This window comes from Myotis myotis, unplaced genomic scaffold, assembly GCF_014108235.1.
Source record: "Myotis myotis isolate mMyoMyo1 unplaced genomic scaffold, mMyoMyo1.p scaffold_m19_p_12, whole genome shotgun sequence".
Taxonomy (NCBI): Eukaryota; Metazoa; Chordata; class Mammalia; order Chiroptera; family Vespertilionidae; genus Myotis; species Myotis myotis.
The window spans coordinates 20,987,998-21,006,574 of record NW_023416316.1 but is presented as its reverse complement, the minus strand read 5'-3'; the positions used below and the strand labels follow the sequence as shown (position 1 = coordinate 21,006,574).

Here is an 18,577-nt window from a genome sequence, read left to right as displayed (position 1 = left end):
TTCTGAGCACCCATCTGAAATACCAGCTGCCTTTTTAACACAACCACCTGCCTTGTTTGGGTCACAAACTAAGTCACATTGATAGTTCTTGTTCCCTCATCCCCTACTTGTAGCCCGTCAGCTCCTGAACATTCCCCTTCCTCCCTGTGTGTTGCTTCCACCCTCCATCATCCTCTTCCTTAGCCTTCCTACTGTCCTTTCTCCCCATACAGCCAGCATTTTCTGAAAACAGATTAGGTCAGTGATGGCGAACCTTTTGAGCTCGGCGTGCCAGCATTTTGAAAAACCCTAACTTAACTCTGGTGCCATGTCACATATAGAAATTCTTTGATATTTGCAACCATAGTAAAACAAAGACTTATATTTTTGATATTTATTTTATACATTTAAATGCCATTTAACAAAGAAAAATCAACCAAAAAAAATGAGTTCGCGTGTCACCTCTGACACGCACGTCATTGGTTCGCCATCACTGGATTAGGTCCAACCACTACCTTCTTTAGAACTCTCCAGTGGCTCCTCATTGCACTAATGATAAAATCCAGATACCTTGGCCTGGCCTGTGAGACTCGAAGCTCCGAGCCCTCACACACACACACACACACACACACACACACACACACACACTGCAGAGACGCTGCTGTTCTCTCTCCCGCTCCCCAACTTGCCAAGCTTTTTCCCACCTATGGATTTGCACCAGGTGTTCTTTCTTCCAGGAATGTTCTTCCTGCCCACCTCCAAATGCTGGCGCCTTCTGCTCCTTGTAATCAGATCTGAACATAAATGTCACTCCTCACACAGGGGCCATCTCTGGTTCCTCTCCATCGTGATCCCATGACCATGTTTCATCATCTTGGTACTTACTGCTGTCTGAACTTATTTTATTTGTCCACACATCCATTATGCATGTGAATATATTTTCTGCACTGAAATTTAAGTTCATTAGAGCAGGAATTCTGTCTTCTTCGACACTGGATTCCGAACCTAGAAAAATATCTGGCACGCAATAGAGGTCCATCAATATTTGCTGAATTATCATAGAATGATGCCATATTGACCAGGATAATTTTAAGTGATACCCAGCTTCACCAAGAAGAACCCTTTGCCGGTTACTAGCCGTATAACTTTGGACAAGTTCCTTATCGTCTGAGCCACAACTTACTCGTATGTCAAATGGTGCTACTTACCTCATAGGGCAGGTATCGAGGATTAAATGAGGTGCCTGACAACACAATAAACACTTGGAAAAGGGGTAGCTAATTTTCTGTTATACTTTTTCATATTTAGTGTATTTATTCGTGTTCCAAAGGTTCCAGATATTTTTAAAATCTGTAAATGTTTATATTGGCTTTTCTCTGGATAAGAGAATGTTTTGGTCAAAACTCATGGGTTACATTTTCGTCTAAATTAACTCTTCATTTTTCAGTAGTTTGTTCCTCTCCCTCCATTGTCATTTTTCACAAAGAAACAGTTTTCTATCGGTTGCATAGAAGTCACTGTAATGTGACCTTGGGGGGGGGGGGGGCGGGAGGCGGGGGGCGGGGGGCGAGGGGGCGGGGGGGGGGGGGCGGGGATACAAGGTGGGAATGCTGATGCTGAGCAGTCAACTGGAGTTTCCATCCGCGCCTTCGCAGAGGACTGTTCAGAAGGGTCACAAATAGAGCCACGACTCCACTGCGCTACCAGGGGCTGTCGGACAGGCGTTCTTCCAGGACCAAGACAAGCAGACATTGTTTCTGACACTTTAATTGCTCATGAACTGTAAAAACTAATCCACACGGCTCATCATAGCACCACACCTTTTACAGGAGAAAGGGTCTCTGATATTAGTCTCAGTGTCCCTTCTCGGCCCACATCCTTCTCCCTCCCCTGCGCACTCGCCCTCCTGGGACACTTGCCAGTGTAGTGTCCCTGTGCTTTGGTTGAGTAAACAAAAGAGCACTGAAGGCTGCCTTTGTAGCTTTTTCAACGCCACATGAAGAAATGAGGTTTTGTTAAATAGGCTTAGCTCTAGAGGGTTTGCAGAGATCACCGCTTCATCACCATGACGCAGAATATGTTTATCAAAAAACCTTTTAAATTTAATCTCAGTGACTTTCTTAACTGAATCGTGAAAGTGCAAAACGCCCTTTTTGAAATTCCCAAGTCGTCCCCTCAGTTCTCTTTTGTGATGAAGAGAACATCCAACCTTTTCTAGAATTTCTACTTTGAATCCAAATTGCTTTAACAGTAGGTGGTGCTCCAAATGCAGAAATAAGTGTGTATAGATCAATAGAACCATCACAGCTTTATTTCTTCATGACTCATTACAACACAGAAATACGCTTTTAATGCTTCATATAAAGTTATAGACAATACAAATGTTTTTCTTTTTTTTCCCCTTTTAATGAAAATGATTTAACTTAGAAATCTATTGTGAAACTTTTGTCTAGTTTTGCAATTCTCAGGTATTCCAGTGCAAAAATAGATCCCATCACAGACAACATAAAGTGCTTGGAATGAAGGGCCGATGATAAAGAAAAAGCACAAAAACATAGCTTCATCCTAGGGTTTCGGAAGGAAGAATAGAATACCTAATCCTATGTAAATAGAAACATTCTATCAAAGGGATGCAACAATTTTAAAGAGAATTAGAGCACTACTCTATATAGTACTATATTATTACTATTAAGTAGTAACAAGGGTACAAATTAATATCTCAATGTCAAAGTGGTTCAATATTATATGACACATGGCTCTTTGGGAAAAAAAAAAACAATTTTCCTGATATATACAACCACACGAAGAAAACATAGACAAATCCCTTTAGTCAATAGTTACTATACAGTGAATGAATGATGTGCAATAATAGCCACAATGCATTGCTTTCAGTACAGATAGTGAAATACAGTAGTTTGAGGTTTGGTTGTTTGTTTTTAACAATGAACTGAGCTGGGCATTTAGGTATAGAGGGCTCTGTTACTGTTTTCTTTTGTATTTTTCATATTCACAGTTGTTCATAAACTTTCCAAGATGTCCAAAAGAAGCAAAAGCAGAAATCTTTGAACACTTGAGAATTTTCTGAAACTCACATAGTTATAGTTCCACAGGGGATATATAAAGATTTTACTTGAGTAAGAGTTGGTAAAAATTTTTACTATATAATTAGGTTTACATAGGAAAGTTTAAAAGGTATCTATTTGGATAACCTAAGAGGTAACAGTATTAACGAAATTGATGGTAATTGTAGATTGTTTCTAGCTTCAGAAGAGATCTTTTCAAATCTATGTTGAAACATTGTTCTTTTGCAAAATGGTTCACAGTGCCTTTTGATGATTTTTAAATATGGCCTTGAAGTCAGAGAAATTAAAGCAAAGAGTTGCTTATGGATTTGATATAGTCGACCATTCAAACATGATTCTGATAAAATAGGAAAACAGAAGTTTGATTCTGAAAATATTACACAAGGAGAAACTAAATTATTCTATGAGTTTTACATCATTATAGATAGCATAAAATACATTGGATGATCTCTAGTATTTGGAAATACGCCTTCATTACTTGTTTATCATTTTAGAAAACAATATTGGCAATCATTTCTGAAAATCACTTTCTTTTCCAATCAACAAGTTATGTGATAACATTCTGTAAATTTTAAAAGGAAAAACTATAAATTAAAAGTAGATCTGAAATCTTACACTCTTTGAGTTAACAAATTTTAGAAAAAAGTGACAGTGAATGATCAATTGAATTTCACCAAACAGTGGTTCCCTCCTATTTTTGTTGTCTCAATACAGATGACATTAAGCATTGGTAAAATAATATTTTTTAAGTATTTACTGCCTAAAAAAATAAGACTGGGTTGGAAAAGTCTGAAATATACTTCATGTGGGGGCATTTGTTGCTTTTATTTTTTTCATGATAGATTAGTGATTGAAGAGATGAAAAATTTGAGATTGTATGAATGAGGTGTCTAAGGTCTTCAAAGCCAATTCTTTGAAGAAGGTACTCAATGTCCTAAGCACAAACTGTCTTGTTCAACAACTTTTAAAACTTGCCGTGTTCTCCCGAAAAATACTCATTGTTCAAGTCTTGTGACCCTCATGACGTTTAAACACTCTTGGCTTTTGCATTGTTGCTATTTTCAGAAAGTGGGCTGCCCCACTGCCTTTCACTGGCCTCCCACGACCACAGCAGAACCACCTATGCGTATTTGTAAACCAGTTAGCTGAATAACATGGCACCGGGGATCTGAGACTTGGTTTCTCCCCACCCCATCTATCCATCCACCCATACTCATTCGGCTGTAACACAGGCTCCAAAAAAAAAAAAAGGAAAGAAAGAAAGAAAGAAACGTGATTAATGAGCTGAGATTACTTTTAAATGATAGTAAAGAAACTTAAATGTAATGTCATGAGATCTCGACCCTCATGCTGTTTTCCAGTCATGAGGCACCAGTCGGGCGGTCACCACAGGCCATATTCTAAGGTGTCAAAAGTAACTGACAGGACTTAAAATTCCAAGTAACATTAAAAGCACGAAGACTTTTGTCAAAATACAACTCCATCTTTTCATACTCTAGAAAAGCCAGAAATACTACTACATTTTTGTCGGACAAGATCTTGAGATGCAGTGTACCGTGTTGGCAGACAGTCAGGACGAGTGGACACAGGCCTGCCCAGGTCCAAACGCACCATCGGCACCATCTCCTCCCTCCCTCACCCTGGCCCCAGCAGCCCCGACGAATTGGGTGCTGGTTCTTACCAGGACCTAAGTACATTTAAGGAGTCCCAGCAAGATGACCCTGGAGACCCATGGCTCCAAGCGAGGGACAATGTAACAATGAAGCCAAGTCTCACTTGTCTGGAGCCACCCGCAATTTGCATGTCACCATCAACCACAGCAGCTCATCAACGAGGGAAGCAGAGCAGGACTTTCCCCCACACGTGGCACCACTTTTGTCACCTGATATTTGGTGATGTCGATAAGACTCCAAGTAGCACAACTTCCACAAAAGTGTGCATGACACACCGTGCACCACTTGGCACTAGCAATTCCGGTGCACTCACTGCCCTCCGTGGAGGTGGCACCGGGAAACCAGTCTCATGGCATGGCACGGTGTAATGAGCGAGGATGTGCATGCATGCCTTCTGATGTGGGCAAATAATCACTGGCCATGATGACTTGACGGATTGTTGATGCAACCCCAGTGAGAATACAAAGGAACAAAAAACAAAAAAACAAAACAAATAAAAAAAACCCAGTATGATTTCAAACCCATATGTCCTCTGGGTTCCATACTAGAGGTTCACATAGACATAAGGTAATACACTAAATTCAAGTCTTTTTCCCTCGAGAGCCATAGGAGACATCGGCTACAAAGGCACTGCCCCTGGCATGGAATTCTGTTTGGATTGCATTGAACTGCATTGCATTGAAGAGGATCAGTACAGTATCCAGTTTACTTCTTCCCACGGAAGCGTCCGGCTCGCTCCTCTGGGCTCCTCACCCGGTGCGAAGGAAGGGCAGTCCCTCCTCTCTTTCAGCCACCCTGCAGGAACAGGAGTCTTCACACATAACTTTCTTTCACTTTCTCATCCTTCAGGAAAGATGTGAGAACTGCAACGTTCACTACTGTCTGGTTTTTGTGTAACGACAGGTCCTTTAAGGGATCGTCGTCACTTTGGTCCTTGGCAAAGTTTACAAATACCTGTCAAGAGAAAGATGGACCCTTATCAATACCCCTCGACTTGCTCTCTCTTTATTTTAGTCGCGTTTTCCCCTCTGGGGACAGCAGGGCAGGTAGGAGAATACAAGACTGCATAAACACATTAACTAGAACACAGCTTGAAAAAGCATTAACCCTTCAAAAATTAAAAACCCTCTACATTGACCCCCAACTCACCAACTGCTCAATCATCTATTTGCTTTGGCTTATACAGGCGTGATGGAAGGGAAGAGGGACAAACACGAACATTGACTGAATACCTACTAAGTGCTAAGATCTGTTTGCTGTTATTTAACTGGGATAAGGCACCCAGGCAAAATGTCTGGCCCAGGGCAGGTACTCAATAAATGGTAGTTACTAAGATGATGATTACAAGCTATTCTAACAACCCTATACAGTAGACAGCATCATCGCCCTTTTCAGATTCTAAGAGGTTTGGTAGGAAACGGCTAGCAATAGAAGCTGGGGAATTCAAACTCATCTAGTCTGCACTGCTCTAGGGCCCAGAATGGGGTGAGGGAGGGAGCAGGACTCCTCTCCCTAGAAAATAAATCTATTGTTGCTCTTCCACGCTTACTTGGTCAAGTGTTGTCTGCGAGACAGAGTAGTCTTCTATGTGGAGGCGCTTCTTGCTCTGGGAGAGGATGCTGAAGATCTTGGCCAGGGACGACAGTGAGGACGGGAGCTGGTACTGCAGCATGTTCCGATGCTTCTCCTTCAGGACGCTGCCCGGGAAGGCCAGCCCGAAGAACTCCTGGACGGGCTTCAGGTCCGGGTTGGACCCTGCTATGCGGACAACTATCGTATACCCATCTCCAAACCTGAGAGCAGAAAAGCAAAGCCCAATGGAGGATCTTCCGGAAACTTATCAAAAGAAGATTTAAAACGAGAGGTCCCTGACAGACCCAGAGTAAGAATCAGAGAGAAGGAACTAGTTGCCACTTACTAAGGACCTGCTCTAGGTGGGGTGCCATGCTGAGGGCCTTAGACACATGGCTTCACTTCATCCTCACCTGCACCTCAAAGCCTGACAGATGAGACACTGACGCCTGGGAGGTAGTCACTCCATTTTCTCCTCCCCCCCCCCCCCGCCCCGCCCCCATACAGTGGTAGGGCCAGAAATTCATCTGTTTTTGACTCCAACTCTCTGCTCTTGCCAGACTGGCATGTAGGTATTTCTCCCTTCCATCTATGATAACAAAGCTGGAAGGGGAATATCCCTTAGGAAACCGACTCTCAGAGAGCTTAAGTAACTTGCCCAAAGTACACAACCAGTAAAGGTGAAGACAGGATGCAGCTCTGTTGGACTTCAAAGCCCTCATTCTTCCCACTACACCATTTTGCTCAATTTGTTTCCCTTTAGTTTAGAGCCACCATTTAAAACACTAACACAAAAGAAAAATAAATACAAGCTTTCTCAGCAGGCGCTACCCCAAAGAACTGATCTTTGTTACCTATTTTTCAGATGTTGGACGCTACCGAGACACCTGAACTTGCCATTGACCATGATTGCCATCCTCGTGCAAAGAGCTTCACATTCCTCCATGCTGTGGGAAAACAGAACCAGGTTTCAGCTTAGAGTGATGTGCCTCTACCCATGCGAACATCACCACGACATCTGGCATTTCAAGAAATGTTCCCAGTGACTGCACTGGGACTTGTTACAAATACACACGAAGACGTAGGAATAACCCTTTTCCTGCAGTGCTCTGTTCAATTGTGGAAACGCTAGAAACAACCCAAATGTCTACAAAAAACAGAACCATTAAATTGGACTACTCTCCAGCTATAAGAAATGACTTGGAATAATATTCACCATATATTGTTGAATGAGAAAGAGCAATATTACATTGAGCTTGCATTTTTGTTTATCAATCACCCACACAGGCACGCACACTTTGTACATAGGTTTGCGTAAGGAAACAGCAAAGATATATTATTGCCCAATGATAGTAACAGTTATCTAACAAGTGATGTAATTCTGACGATAATTGTTTTTGTCTTTGCCTTTCTGTATTTTCTAATTTTTACACAGTGGTCATTTATGTCAATTGGAATTTTTAAAATCACACAATGGAGAAGCCAGGCCAGGCCTTCGCTACGGACCTATGAGAGGTGAGCACCACCGATCTCCCCTCCTTGATGATGCTGAGGGCACAGTTCCACAGGAATCGCCGGGCCTTGGGATCCATGCCAGTGGTCGGTTCGTCCTGTAATTAGAATAAAATAAATCCTATTATTTTATCCTAATAAAATAAACATCAAGGACAGATTTGGTTGTAGACACAGAAGCATCTCTGAAATAGCCTAAATTTTAACTCAACCATTCCAGTTACTTATGGGCGGGCCAAAGAACCAGACCGTACATACAAGAACCAGGTCGTTTTTATAAATGTCTCCCTGAAGGAGGAAGCTCCACCTAAATTTAAGATTATTTTTTTAGAGAGAGAAGAAGGGAGTGAGAGAGAGACATGGATATGAGAGTGGACGCCTACTGCACGCGTCTCACAGGGGATCCCGCTGCAACCTGGGCACATGCCCTGACCAGGCATCATGCTGTGCAACCTTTTGGTGCACAGGACAATGCACAACCAACTGAGCCAGACCGGCCAGGGCTCCCCTTAAATTGGTATGAAATTAAATTCCTCCAAATAAACAGACATGGGAGGAAAGAGCCATTTAGTTTCCATCATCTTTTCATGACTGACAAATATATAGTAAAAATTCTTTTTGTCTGAAATCTCTACTGAAGTCAGTGTAAGGTTTTGGTAAATGAAATTCCTTCTCTCCTCTTTTTCTTCTAGCTCGCTCCAGCTTAGCCCACGTTATTGGACTTGCTAGTCGTCGAGAAACAAATTTCAGGTCCAAATGCCTGGATAACATTAAAGCCTCAACCCAGGCCTCCTCCTACAATAACTTCAATGCTCTTCTCCGTAGAAGATAAAGGGCCCAGGGCCACTGTCCCATCTAGTCTCCTGTTTCCCATGTGTCTGCATGTAGGGAATGAAGGCCCAGGTGCTAGTTGGGGGACTTGAAGCTGTGCCCACACTCTCCATTCTCAGGGGATGAACACATAGTTGGTAAAAAAAAAAAAAAAAAAAAAGAATGTTCCAGCGAAAAGTCAGATCACACAGGCAGCCCCAGCCACACTTGCCAGGGCTCTCTGTGCTCCAGAAACAGGCCCTGGAGCATCTCTCTTGGGGAGCATCGGAGGGCGTGGCAGAGGATGGAACGATGGGGCTCCCCTCTGCTTCCCTGAGGCCGCTCTGCTGTTCCTGGTCAGGGGAGGGGAGCTTGTCACTGGTAAGCCGGTCAGGCAACATCCCTGGACATACAGGGGTTGAGAAAAGGGATGTTTCCGTTCGGGCCAGAATAGTTTTCCATCGAGTCACACTCACCAGAAACACCACAGGAGGCCCGCCGATCAGAGCCATGGCTGTGGAGAGCTTGCGCTTGTTGCCGCCACTGTAGTTGCCGGCATACTTTTCTCCGTACTTCACCAGGCCCAGCTTCCGAATCGCCCACTCACCGACCTGAGCAATAAAAAGCTGCTTGACATCTGTCTGGTTTGGTGACTTTAACCATGTTTGCTTCCACTTCACTGAGTAAGACCAGATTCTATCATCATGATCTGCCACAGAGCCTACAACAGGGAGGAGGGCACTTCCTCCATGCCCTCCAGCATGAGTCTGCCCACAGCTCCCCACCCCCCATCCCCACCCTCACCCCATCCACCCCGCCACCGCAGATTCCCACCCTGAAAGCTGGGGCAAAGAGCCAGCACTGCATCCAGGAAGAAAGACAGCATGAAGCTGAGGGTCATGTGTGAGTCAAACCCACACGGTATATTGTCAGGATGCCAGCCGAGGCAGGCCAGCTTGCTGCTGCCCACAGTACCTTGCCAACTTCCTTCTCTGGGACTCCTCTCAAGAGGGCAAAGAACTCCACGTGCTCTCTCCCAGTCATCAGCTCCGTGATGGCATCGAACTGCGGGCAGTAGCCCATGTTTTGATGTACTTCGTGGATGTTTGATAAGATACTGCAAAGGAGAACAAAACTGGTCAGGTTTGGGGCATTTGGAGATACACTGGTCAGACGATCCTGCCTAATGTTCCTATAAAGTACGCTTGTGTGTGACAGAAATACCAGTGAGCACACCTGCTGTAGGAACAGCCTTTCTGCCCCTAGGATGACAGCCCCTCCTGGCAGTCAGGGTTCCTGCCTCCATCCCGCCCAATCCTTGCACCCGGCTCCCCAATAATCTGTAGGCTCGGTCCCATTTTAGAATTCCTGAATCCATTCCAACCACGGTGCCAACTGTATGACCAATAACCTAGTCACACGCACTTCCATCCCAGACTTGACTCTGTGGTCCAGTCCTCTGTACCAAGTGCCTTGTTCCTCCAAAGTCTCCTTCATTCAGACCCAGAGGAGTCCCAGCAACTCTGGGTGTGACCTCCCTCCGCACTCTGCTGCTCATACATAACTCGGCTACAGCATGCCCCAACCCCTTTGGTCTTGTTCAATATCCAACCAAGGCACCCTCCTGGTTTGTCAGGTGACAGGAAAAAATACACCTGCAGACACACTGTGACATACATTGGAGGGCTGGCAGTGAGGCACTATCAAGCCAATCTCGGGTTAAGAATCCGTGACGTGGGAGAAGTTGTGTCCACATCCAATCTGACAGCTGCACTTCAGCCTCCAGGCAGCCCCTGAGCGTACCCTTTCGGCAGCATTCATTCCTCTCTGCACATAATTAGGACTCCCAGATCCACCCTTTTTCAGAACGATGACTGAGGCGCCCATGGACACTCCCTGGCGCTCACAGCTACACTGCCCAAGCCAGCTCTTCCAACCAGTCCCTGTGATCGCCCTTAGTGTGGGCCACTCATCCCCATCACTGTTATATGCCCCAGGAGCCCGGTGCTAGGAACACGCCCAGGGATATAGGTGTGCAGCCTTACAGCTGCTATTCTAGAATCCTCTTCTCTTTAAACCTCCTTCACTCTACTACTGAAAAACCACTTAGAGACAGAGGAGGAGGTGCATAAGTACATTAAGTTCTTTTTTCTTCTCAATTTTATTGGCCAGTAGCCCCTGTCCATTATTTTCAACTTGTGAGTCATCGCCCATTAGTCGCTTGAGAAATGAACTTACTGGGTCACAACCAGCATTTTTTAATGACATGGTAGAGAGAAGAGTAAGAATTATCAGAGTGTACTGTGAGTAGTAACAGTAGGTATTGTTTTACGAACCTTTATTATGTGCTTGTTTATGCCTTTGTATTTACTGGGTTTAGGTGTAAGATGTATTTGCTAGTATGGATCATGGTCAGAAAAGGTCAAAAGCCACTGCCCTGTACCATATACAAAGCCTAGAAGCCCCACGTATCTCGAGTCCTCCAGGTGACATGGTCTCTGGGCTTCTGAGGTGGAGCTGTACTCCCACTGATCAGACTGCCCAGTGACCGGCACATTCTCAGGTGACAGCCTGACAGTGGCCCCAAAAACTAAGACAACTGTTAGCGAGGGCAAGTGCATACCCTTTTGCCTTGTAGGGATTTTCCCTGAGGAAACAATCATAGATGAGTACAAGGACATACTTCCAGAGTGAAAAGCAGAAACTAATAAATGTCCAACCATAAGAAATCCATTAAATAAAATTCTACATCTTAGAATATGTAACCCTTTGGGAAGCAATTATAATACGCTTATTAACAATGAAAACTAACTTTAAAACTCTAGATACAGTATGATTCAAGTTTATAGTCCATTTATATGTATATATACAAAAGCCTAAGTGTTACAACCAATCGACCAAACAACTGGTCGCTATGATGCGCACTGACCACCAGGGGGCAGATGCTCAATGCAAGAGCCAATCTCTTCTAGCAGGCCAACCTCCCGTGGTCCTTCCCCCGCCCCGATCGGTCGATCACCAGCCAGGCTGAGGGACCCCACCCATGCACGAATTTGTGCACCGGGCTTCTAGTGTATATAAAAAATAGATTTGGGGTGATGGGACTGTTCTAAGCCTGGATTGTGTGACGGTTGCAAAAATCTGCAAATTTACTAAGAACCATGAGTTGTGCTCTTAAAACAAGTAAGCGGTATGATATGGACACAGCACCTGAATAAAGCTGTTAAAGAACAATGAGACGGAAAGGAGAGACAGAGGGATTATCTCTAGGGAGTGGGATTAGGCATGACTCTGAGTTTCTTCTTTACACTTGACTGTATTCCACCATTTTTATAAACTCTATCTATATAGTACTGTTGTGACCATAAAAACCCACACAGGACGTATTTAACTAAGTAATAAAAGTCTTTGGAGCAAAACGCAGACCGGTTCTTTCCTCACCTATTTTTGTTAAGGAAAGCATCTCCTCTGGTAACAGTGCTATCTCCAGTTAACATCTTGAAAGTTGACGTCTTCCCAGCCCCATTAACTCCCAGGAGCCCGAAGCACTGGAAAAGATTAGGTAAACTGCATAACGAATTACGGACACTCTAAAACCAAGTGACCATTACGAAATACGGCCCCCTCAGCTTAGCTTTCATATAGCATGACCCCACCATTCTCAAATTTCAATGAAGAGTCTAATATTCTTTGTCTTAAGAAATCACATGGTCACTTAAACAGGTATTTTATAACGGAATCATTTTACTAGTAAATGTGGGCATATTCTGTAATATTATCTGAGTCCTTAGGTTGAGGCCAAAGTTACGGAGTGAAAAACAGTCATGAAAGCCCACTAGTCAAATTTCACTAATCTGGCTAAAGGGCATAAAAGAACACAAACATGAATGAAACAAAGAAAATATAATTTCAAAAAATCTCTTTGAATTTCATCATCATCTTGAACAGATCACAAAATCACATGTTGGGCATGCATGTTTTTCTTAAACTGCCTGAGATAATCCAAAATCATTCTCTTTTGACATATGGGGTCCTCATCCCCTCAATGACTGATTGCTTCACAGAGACACAAAGTGAGAAGAAGCCTTTAACAGCCACTTTGACCCCTTTGGGGAACTTATACTCTGTTAAAATACTGACGGTATTAACAGGGACAAATACAATGCAGAGAAAGTGCCTGTACCTCGCCAGGAGGAATGCCAACACAAATCCTGTCGACAGCAGGTTTCCTCTTCCTTCTATACACCTGCAAACAAAATGCAAAAGGTCATGAGCCACAGTGATTCACGGCGATCCCAGGCAGCTATGGAAGAGGGAATGGCACATCACGAGATAAAGGCACCGATGAGACTATGTCACATATAAGATGTGCTAAGAGCCTTGGTCTTTGGTCTGTCTGGCTTCTGAATGACTCTAAAGCTCAAAATACAAGTGAATTTCTTTTTATTTTTATTTATTTATTTATTTTTAAAATATATTTTATTGATTTTTTACAGAGAAGAAGGGAGAGAGATAGAGAGTTAGAAACATCGATGAGAGAGAAACATCGATCAGCTGCCTCCTGCACATCTCCCACTGGGGATGTGCCCGCAACCCAGGTACATGTCCTTGACCAGAATCGAACTTGGGACCTTTCAGTCCGCAGGCCGACACTCTATCCAATGAGCCAAACCGGTTTCGGCTCTTTTTATTTTTAATCTAATATTTGTAATCAACCTTTTACAAAACATATTGGTCATTAGTGTCTACATAATACTTCATTTACTTAGTATACAAAGAAATTACACATTTTTAAAAATTAAATTCTACAGCGTAAAAAAAATCTGTAATAGCAACACTGCAAATATTGTACATAATAATAATAAAAAAAAAGTGGACTTTGGGGACTCTAGCACCTAGAGAGGGCGAAATAGACCCTCCTCCTGAGCAATGGAGAAAGAACAGCTTTGTAGACCATGAAACTCAAATCAACCATTCAGTCTCCCTACTTAGCTTTGACTAGGTATACAACATTAGTATGTTTTAGTAATTAATGCATGAATAAGTGTGAAAAATAAATACACTCAAGAATGAGAATGCACATTACAAAGGTATTCTCTAATGCAGAAGGCCCCATGGTGTGTTTTAAATAAAGTTAAGTTGACAGAAGTTGGGTATAGATGTGCATTTTGAGAACATGCTCCTTTTACTAAGCACGTCACCAAGAAGCTAGTTTCCCGCATTAAAGCTGAAACCGTTACAGACAAGCTGTCACAGCCTGTATTCACTGCCTCACCTTGGTCAGCTCCTTGATTTCCAAGATGTCATTCTGGCCTCCCCCGTCAAGAATCCTCTGCCTTTCCCGCCTGACGTCTTCGTCCTCGTCATTCAAAGGGGGAAGCTTTGCATTCACAGGTCTTGGGGGGAGAGTTGAGAAAAGTCAACCTTTCCAGCGATTTTTCAAGAGAAAGATCATTTCTAAAGCAGTCCCTACAAGATCTACGCTCCAGTTCCCAGGACTGGCAGTGTTGGGGGCTCGGGATGTGCACTTTAGGAACACAGTTTGATCATCTGCTCTGAGTTCAATTCAATCTAAACGCCACTGACAAGTATTTCCCGGTGCTTCTTCTCTGTGACCCTCAAACGGGGGGCTCCGAGAGTTCTGAGGAAAAGCTCACCTGGGCCGGATGAAGAATCTGTATTGGATCAGAACAGTGATGAGGAAGAACACCGCCCCCTCCACGGCCATGGCGAAGAGGTTTCGTCCCACCAAGTCCCATGAGAGTGGCGAGACGAAGCGGTTCTCCCCTGATAGACACAACGCAGAGATCCAGTCAGAATGGAAGCACCAGAGACCACGGCCCTTCCTCAAATTCACCCCTCGTCCTGGGAACACCAATGGGTGTCCCCCATGACAAGGAGAAAATACATAAGGGAGTGACCACTGTTCAAGCCTGATTTAGGGGAAGTCTGGGGGAAACATTCTGCGATTCAGTACCGATCAAAGTTTCAGAGCAAAACGTGTATTAGATCTGTAGCATCAAGCATCATCTAAGACATGTAATGTCTCTTTTTTAACGAGATGCCAAAATCCTTTGTAAGAAGGCAACAATCCAGGGTAATTTTTACCATCAGTATTTTAACAGATTATAAGTTCCCCAAAGAAAGATTAGAGAGCACTTTAGAAAGATGCCCCCTCTCAGTAGCATGTAATATAACCTAGTGACTCAATCAAATCACCTGGTTTTATATAAATATTGTTTTAAATTCCTTATACATCTCCTTTGTACCTCCAAATTGGAAAAAAAAAAAAAGTCTCTGTCCTAAATAATATGACCCATCTAACTGACAGGAGCCAGTGGATAAAGAATAGTGATGTAGCCACAGGACAAATACTTCTAAAGACCATAAGGTAGAAAGAGCTGCAGTAATTCCCTTTGTATAGACTACGTGAAAGATAATGTATGGCCACAGCCCCAGACCCATGCGTGTCCTAATGAGCCTGAGTTTGCATCTTTCCTTGGGATTCGCTGCCTGTGTGCCACATTCTCAAGGCTCTGGTTTGACTTTCGCAGTGACTTTGACAATCCCAACCAGTGGCATCAGGCACTGGATTCAAGCTAAAGGCAGTCTTCTCCCTACCTGTGGAATAGCCCTCTCACTTCTCAGGCACAAATGGTCCTGTCACAAGACCCATGCCACAACCAGCTGTGTTGTTTCCAGCCCTGACGGTCGAGGGGAGTCCTGTGCCCCGTCACCAGCCTCGTTCCAAAACAAAGGCCAGAGTCGCAAGGCGCATGCATGCCGCCACCTCTAATAAAGGCCTCCGACTACTGCTGGCACTCACCGAACCTTTCCAGGGCATCAGCCATGGCCTGGTTTTTCACCATGTCAATGAGCCCCCGACCCAGGCAGAAGTGCGGGAAGATCAAGAACACAGACTTCAGGATATCATTGATGTTATTCAGCTTCTAAAAAAAAAAAAATAAGACAGAGGGAGACTGTCATTGGTGGTTTAAACTAAAAGCGTATCAAGGTCAGAGGTATGAGCGTGGAGAAGACATCTGGTTCCCTGAGGTCGAGCTGAGCCTTTGATTTCAGATCCCGGTAACTAGCAGCAGCCGTAGCTGATGATATGCAACTTAATAAAACCTTTGCTCTCTAGAAAATTTGGAATGATCCTATGAGTATGGAGAAATATAAGCAAAGTTGGGAAACATGGTTATGTTTAATCAGAAGCAAATCCACCAAAATATTTGCTTAGCATTTTAAAAGCCAACTGCTCATGTCTGGATCAAGAGTTCAGTTCCCGGATTTTGTGGTCATTTAAACAATTCTTCTTGAACACATTGAGCCAGCACTAGCCAGCTATCAAACAACTGAGTACGTTGCTATGTGCTGAATGCACGTGCTAGGGCCCAGGGGAGGCCAAGGTCAGTAAGAAATAGTCCTTGTTCTGAGGAAGAGTGACAGGAAACAGGAAATTACTACACAGTTGGGTATGTGTTGTATGGAGCATGAACTGAGGGCTCTGGGAGCACCTCCCATTGGGCAGGAAAATAAAGTTCCACATCGGAGCTCAAGCAGGACGAGTCAGTCAGATGCTAGGGGCCTCTGGGACAGAGGAAGGGATTTTAAGCCAGGCCCACAGGGTTTAAGGAGCAACTCAGCTGCGACTGCAGCCTCTTGGGGAAGAGGATGTACCTCTGGAAGGTCCGATGTGCCAAGTTCAAGTGTTTGGACCAAGAGGTGGACCAAGGGGACGACAGGAATGGACAGGGACCCTTCTTTACGGGATCTGTAGCTGGAAGACCTGACACGGTAACCAGTTGAATGTAGGAAATAAACAGAAGCAAAGCACATAAGATGACTCAAACGTCGCCAGCTCGGGGGACTGGGTGGATGGCAACGCCACCCAGTGTGACAGGAAAAGGCAGAGAAGCAGTAGGTTCTAGGGGGAAAGATAATCAGGACATGTCGAGCCTGGGGTATCTGTAAATTATGGAGATGGAGCTCTGCACCAGGCAAGTGAGAATGCAAGACTAGAGTTCCAGGGAGCCTTCGGGGCTAAAGGCACAGAATTGAGAGAGAACAACACACAGCACCGAGAGAGATGCTGGTAAGAGCCTCCGGAAGGAATGGCGCCAGCCAGAGACGGCACCAGAAGTGGAAAGCAAAGACGGAAGGTGAAAAAAGATGGGAAAAGCAACATGTAGGCAGTAGGAGTATAAAAGAACTTGTCGAAGGAAACGGACGGGTTTGATGAGAGAAATGTAAGGAAAAGGAAGCCGAGGAAGAGAGAACCGGATACAGGACAGAGCGGTGGGTGGTGTGATGCCACAGACGTGTGGAGTGGGATCGTGATGAAACTCTGTCCCGGCTCCCGGAGATGCTCAGCCCAGCGCAGCTGCTCTCCCTGCGGAACTCACGTTGTCGGTGAAGAGCTCCAGCACGAAGGTGGCCACGCTGCCGTTGATCCCGATGAAGAGGTTCACGCTGGTGAGGACGACGTAGGCGGTGCTGGGGATCTTGAACACGAAGGAGGCGGGGTACATGAGCGGTGTGATCGACCACCTGGGGAGGCACAGAGACAAATGTCCACTGGGTGCCCCCCGCCTTCCCTCCGACATTGGGCACCGTATACCTCACCCACTGCTGCCCGCCACCCAGGGGCACCTTACCCATACAGCAGGAGCAGGAGGGCTAGCACGGGCAGGTTGGTGGAGGACACGTAGGACTTCTGCTGGAAGCAGATGAAGATGATGATGACCAGCGTGGCAGGGACCACATAGTTGCACTGAAAGTGAAACAAGGAAATCAAGTTCGTCCCTACGTCAAAGATACAGTACAGCCCAAGTGTTCACTATCGTCGGACAAGAAAGGGCAGTTAACATGCTGGAGAATAACTCTGATTTAATAAAGCCGCCTAAACTACTAATCATACACTGAACAATACATTTTGACAAGCATTTACCCTTGGCTGATTTTATAAACTGAATGCCCTTGCTGTCTTTCCAAGAGCTGAGCCAAGGTGTCACGCTCAGTAAACTTACTGAACGATGGATCCCCAGTCAGAGTAATTTCAATTTCCCAGGCAGCAAATAAGCTTCCATTCTTCTTCCCAAAGATGACTGTGTCGGTTTCATCATTAATGCCATGTTACAGTCTGCCCAAGTTCAATCTCACATATAATCTATTTATGAGGTAAGTGCTTCTAATGTGAATGTCAGAATTGCTTCATCACACTGAGGATAATCTTAGAGTCTGTCCTGACAGTGTATCAAGAATTAAAATGCACAAGTAGAGAGCCCTTGAGATATGGCTTCCCCGCATATGTCGTGTCAGTTTGACACAAATAAACTCCTACAAAAATTCTCTAGAAAAATAAAAATAATTTTTTAATGCACAAATAAAGACCTGACCACGAGACAATTGTGAGAATTCTTCGCTGGCAGAACAGAGCACTGGGAGGGATATGAGAGCGGGCTTGTCAGATGCAAGAATTTGCAGCTTCAGACCACAAGGCTCTGCTTCAGTCTCATTCTACTCAATGTGTTTACCAACAACTTAGATGGAGACACGATTAGAGCAAACTTTAGAGGCTTGAAAGCACGGGAGGGACAGATGACACATAGGAAGGAGAGTGACATTCCTGAGTTCAGGACTTGGTCTTTCATCTCTGAAGCTCCTGTGTGTGGTGGAGTCAGACACGCAGTGAGCACTCAGAATGCGTTTACTGAATAAAGTTAATTACTGGATCAAGATAAAAGCAAATGGACACTAAACAAAATGCAGTTTAACAGGGATAAACATAAAGTTTGGACTCAAAAACGTCAACTGCATTGGTACAGAGGGAAAGAGGCCCATTTAATAACACCTGTCAACTAGAGATTTCAGTTCACTACCCAATGGCCACCAAGACAGTGCTACTTCCAAACCCGACGCCCTTGGGTTGTGTAATAAAGTCAG

The 18,577-nt window shown here is 44.4% G+C and overlaps 1 protein-coding gene across 6 annotated transcripts in view; it reads right to left on the bottom strand.

The window, feature by feature from the left end:
• Window positions 1-2,268: 2,268 nt before the first annotated feature.
• Window positions 2,269-18,577, bottom strand: part of ABCA1 (ATP binding cassette subfamily A member 1) — a 114,407-nt gene continuing 98,098 nt past the window's right edge. For 3 of the 6 annotated variants that reach the window (XM_036330153.1, XM_036330155.1, XM_036330157.1), the window contains 13 exons: window positions 17,290-17,405; window positions 17,038-17,182; window positions 15,456-15,579; window positions 14,287-14,416; window positions 13,905-14,025; window positions 12,813-12,875; window positions 12,071-12,177; window positions 9,605-9,746; window positions 9,106-9,240; window positions 7,814-7,917; window positions 7,162-7,254; window positions 6,285-6,528; window positions 5,549-5,689 (listed from right to left, as the gene is read on the bottom strand). In XM_036330153.1, coding sequence (XP_036186046.1) covers window positions 5,549-5,689; window positions 6,285-6,528; window positions 7,162-7,254; window positions 7,814-7,917; window positions 9,106-9,240; window positions 9,605-9,746; window positions 12,071-12,177; window positions 12,813-12,875; window positions 13,905-14,025; window positions 14,287-14,416; window positions 15,456-15,579; window positions 17,038-17,182; window positions 17,290-17,405 — 1,665 coding nt within the window. Of the gene's footprint in view, window positions 5,690-6,284; window positions 6,529-7,161; window positions 7,255-7,813; window positions 7,918-8,861; window positions 8,983-9,105; window positions 9,241-9,604; window positions 9,747-12,070; window positions 12,178-12,812; window positions 12,876-13,904; window positions 14,026-14,286; window positions 14,417-15,455; window positions 15,580-17,037; window positions 17,183-17,289; window positions 17,406-18,577 lie in introns of those variants that run through there. The other 3 variants (XM_036330156.1, XM_036330154.1, XR_004971195.1) reach the window with 2 other exon arrangements.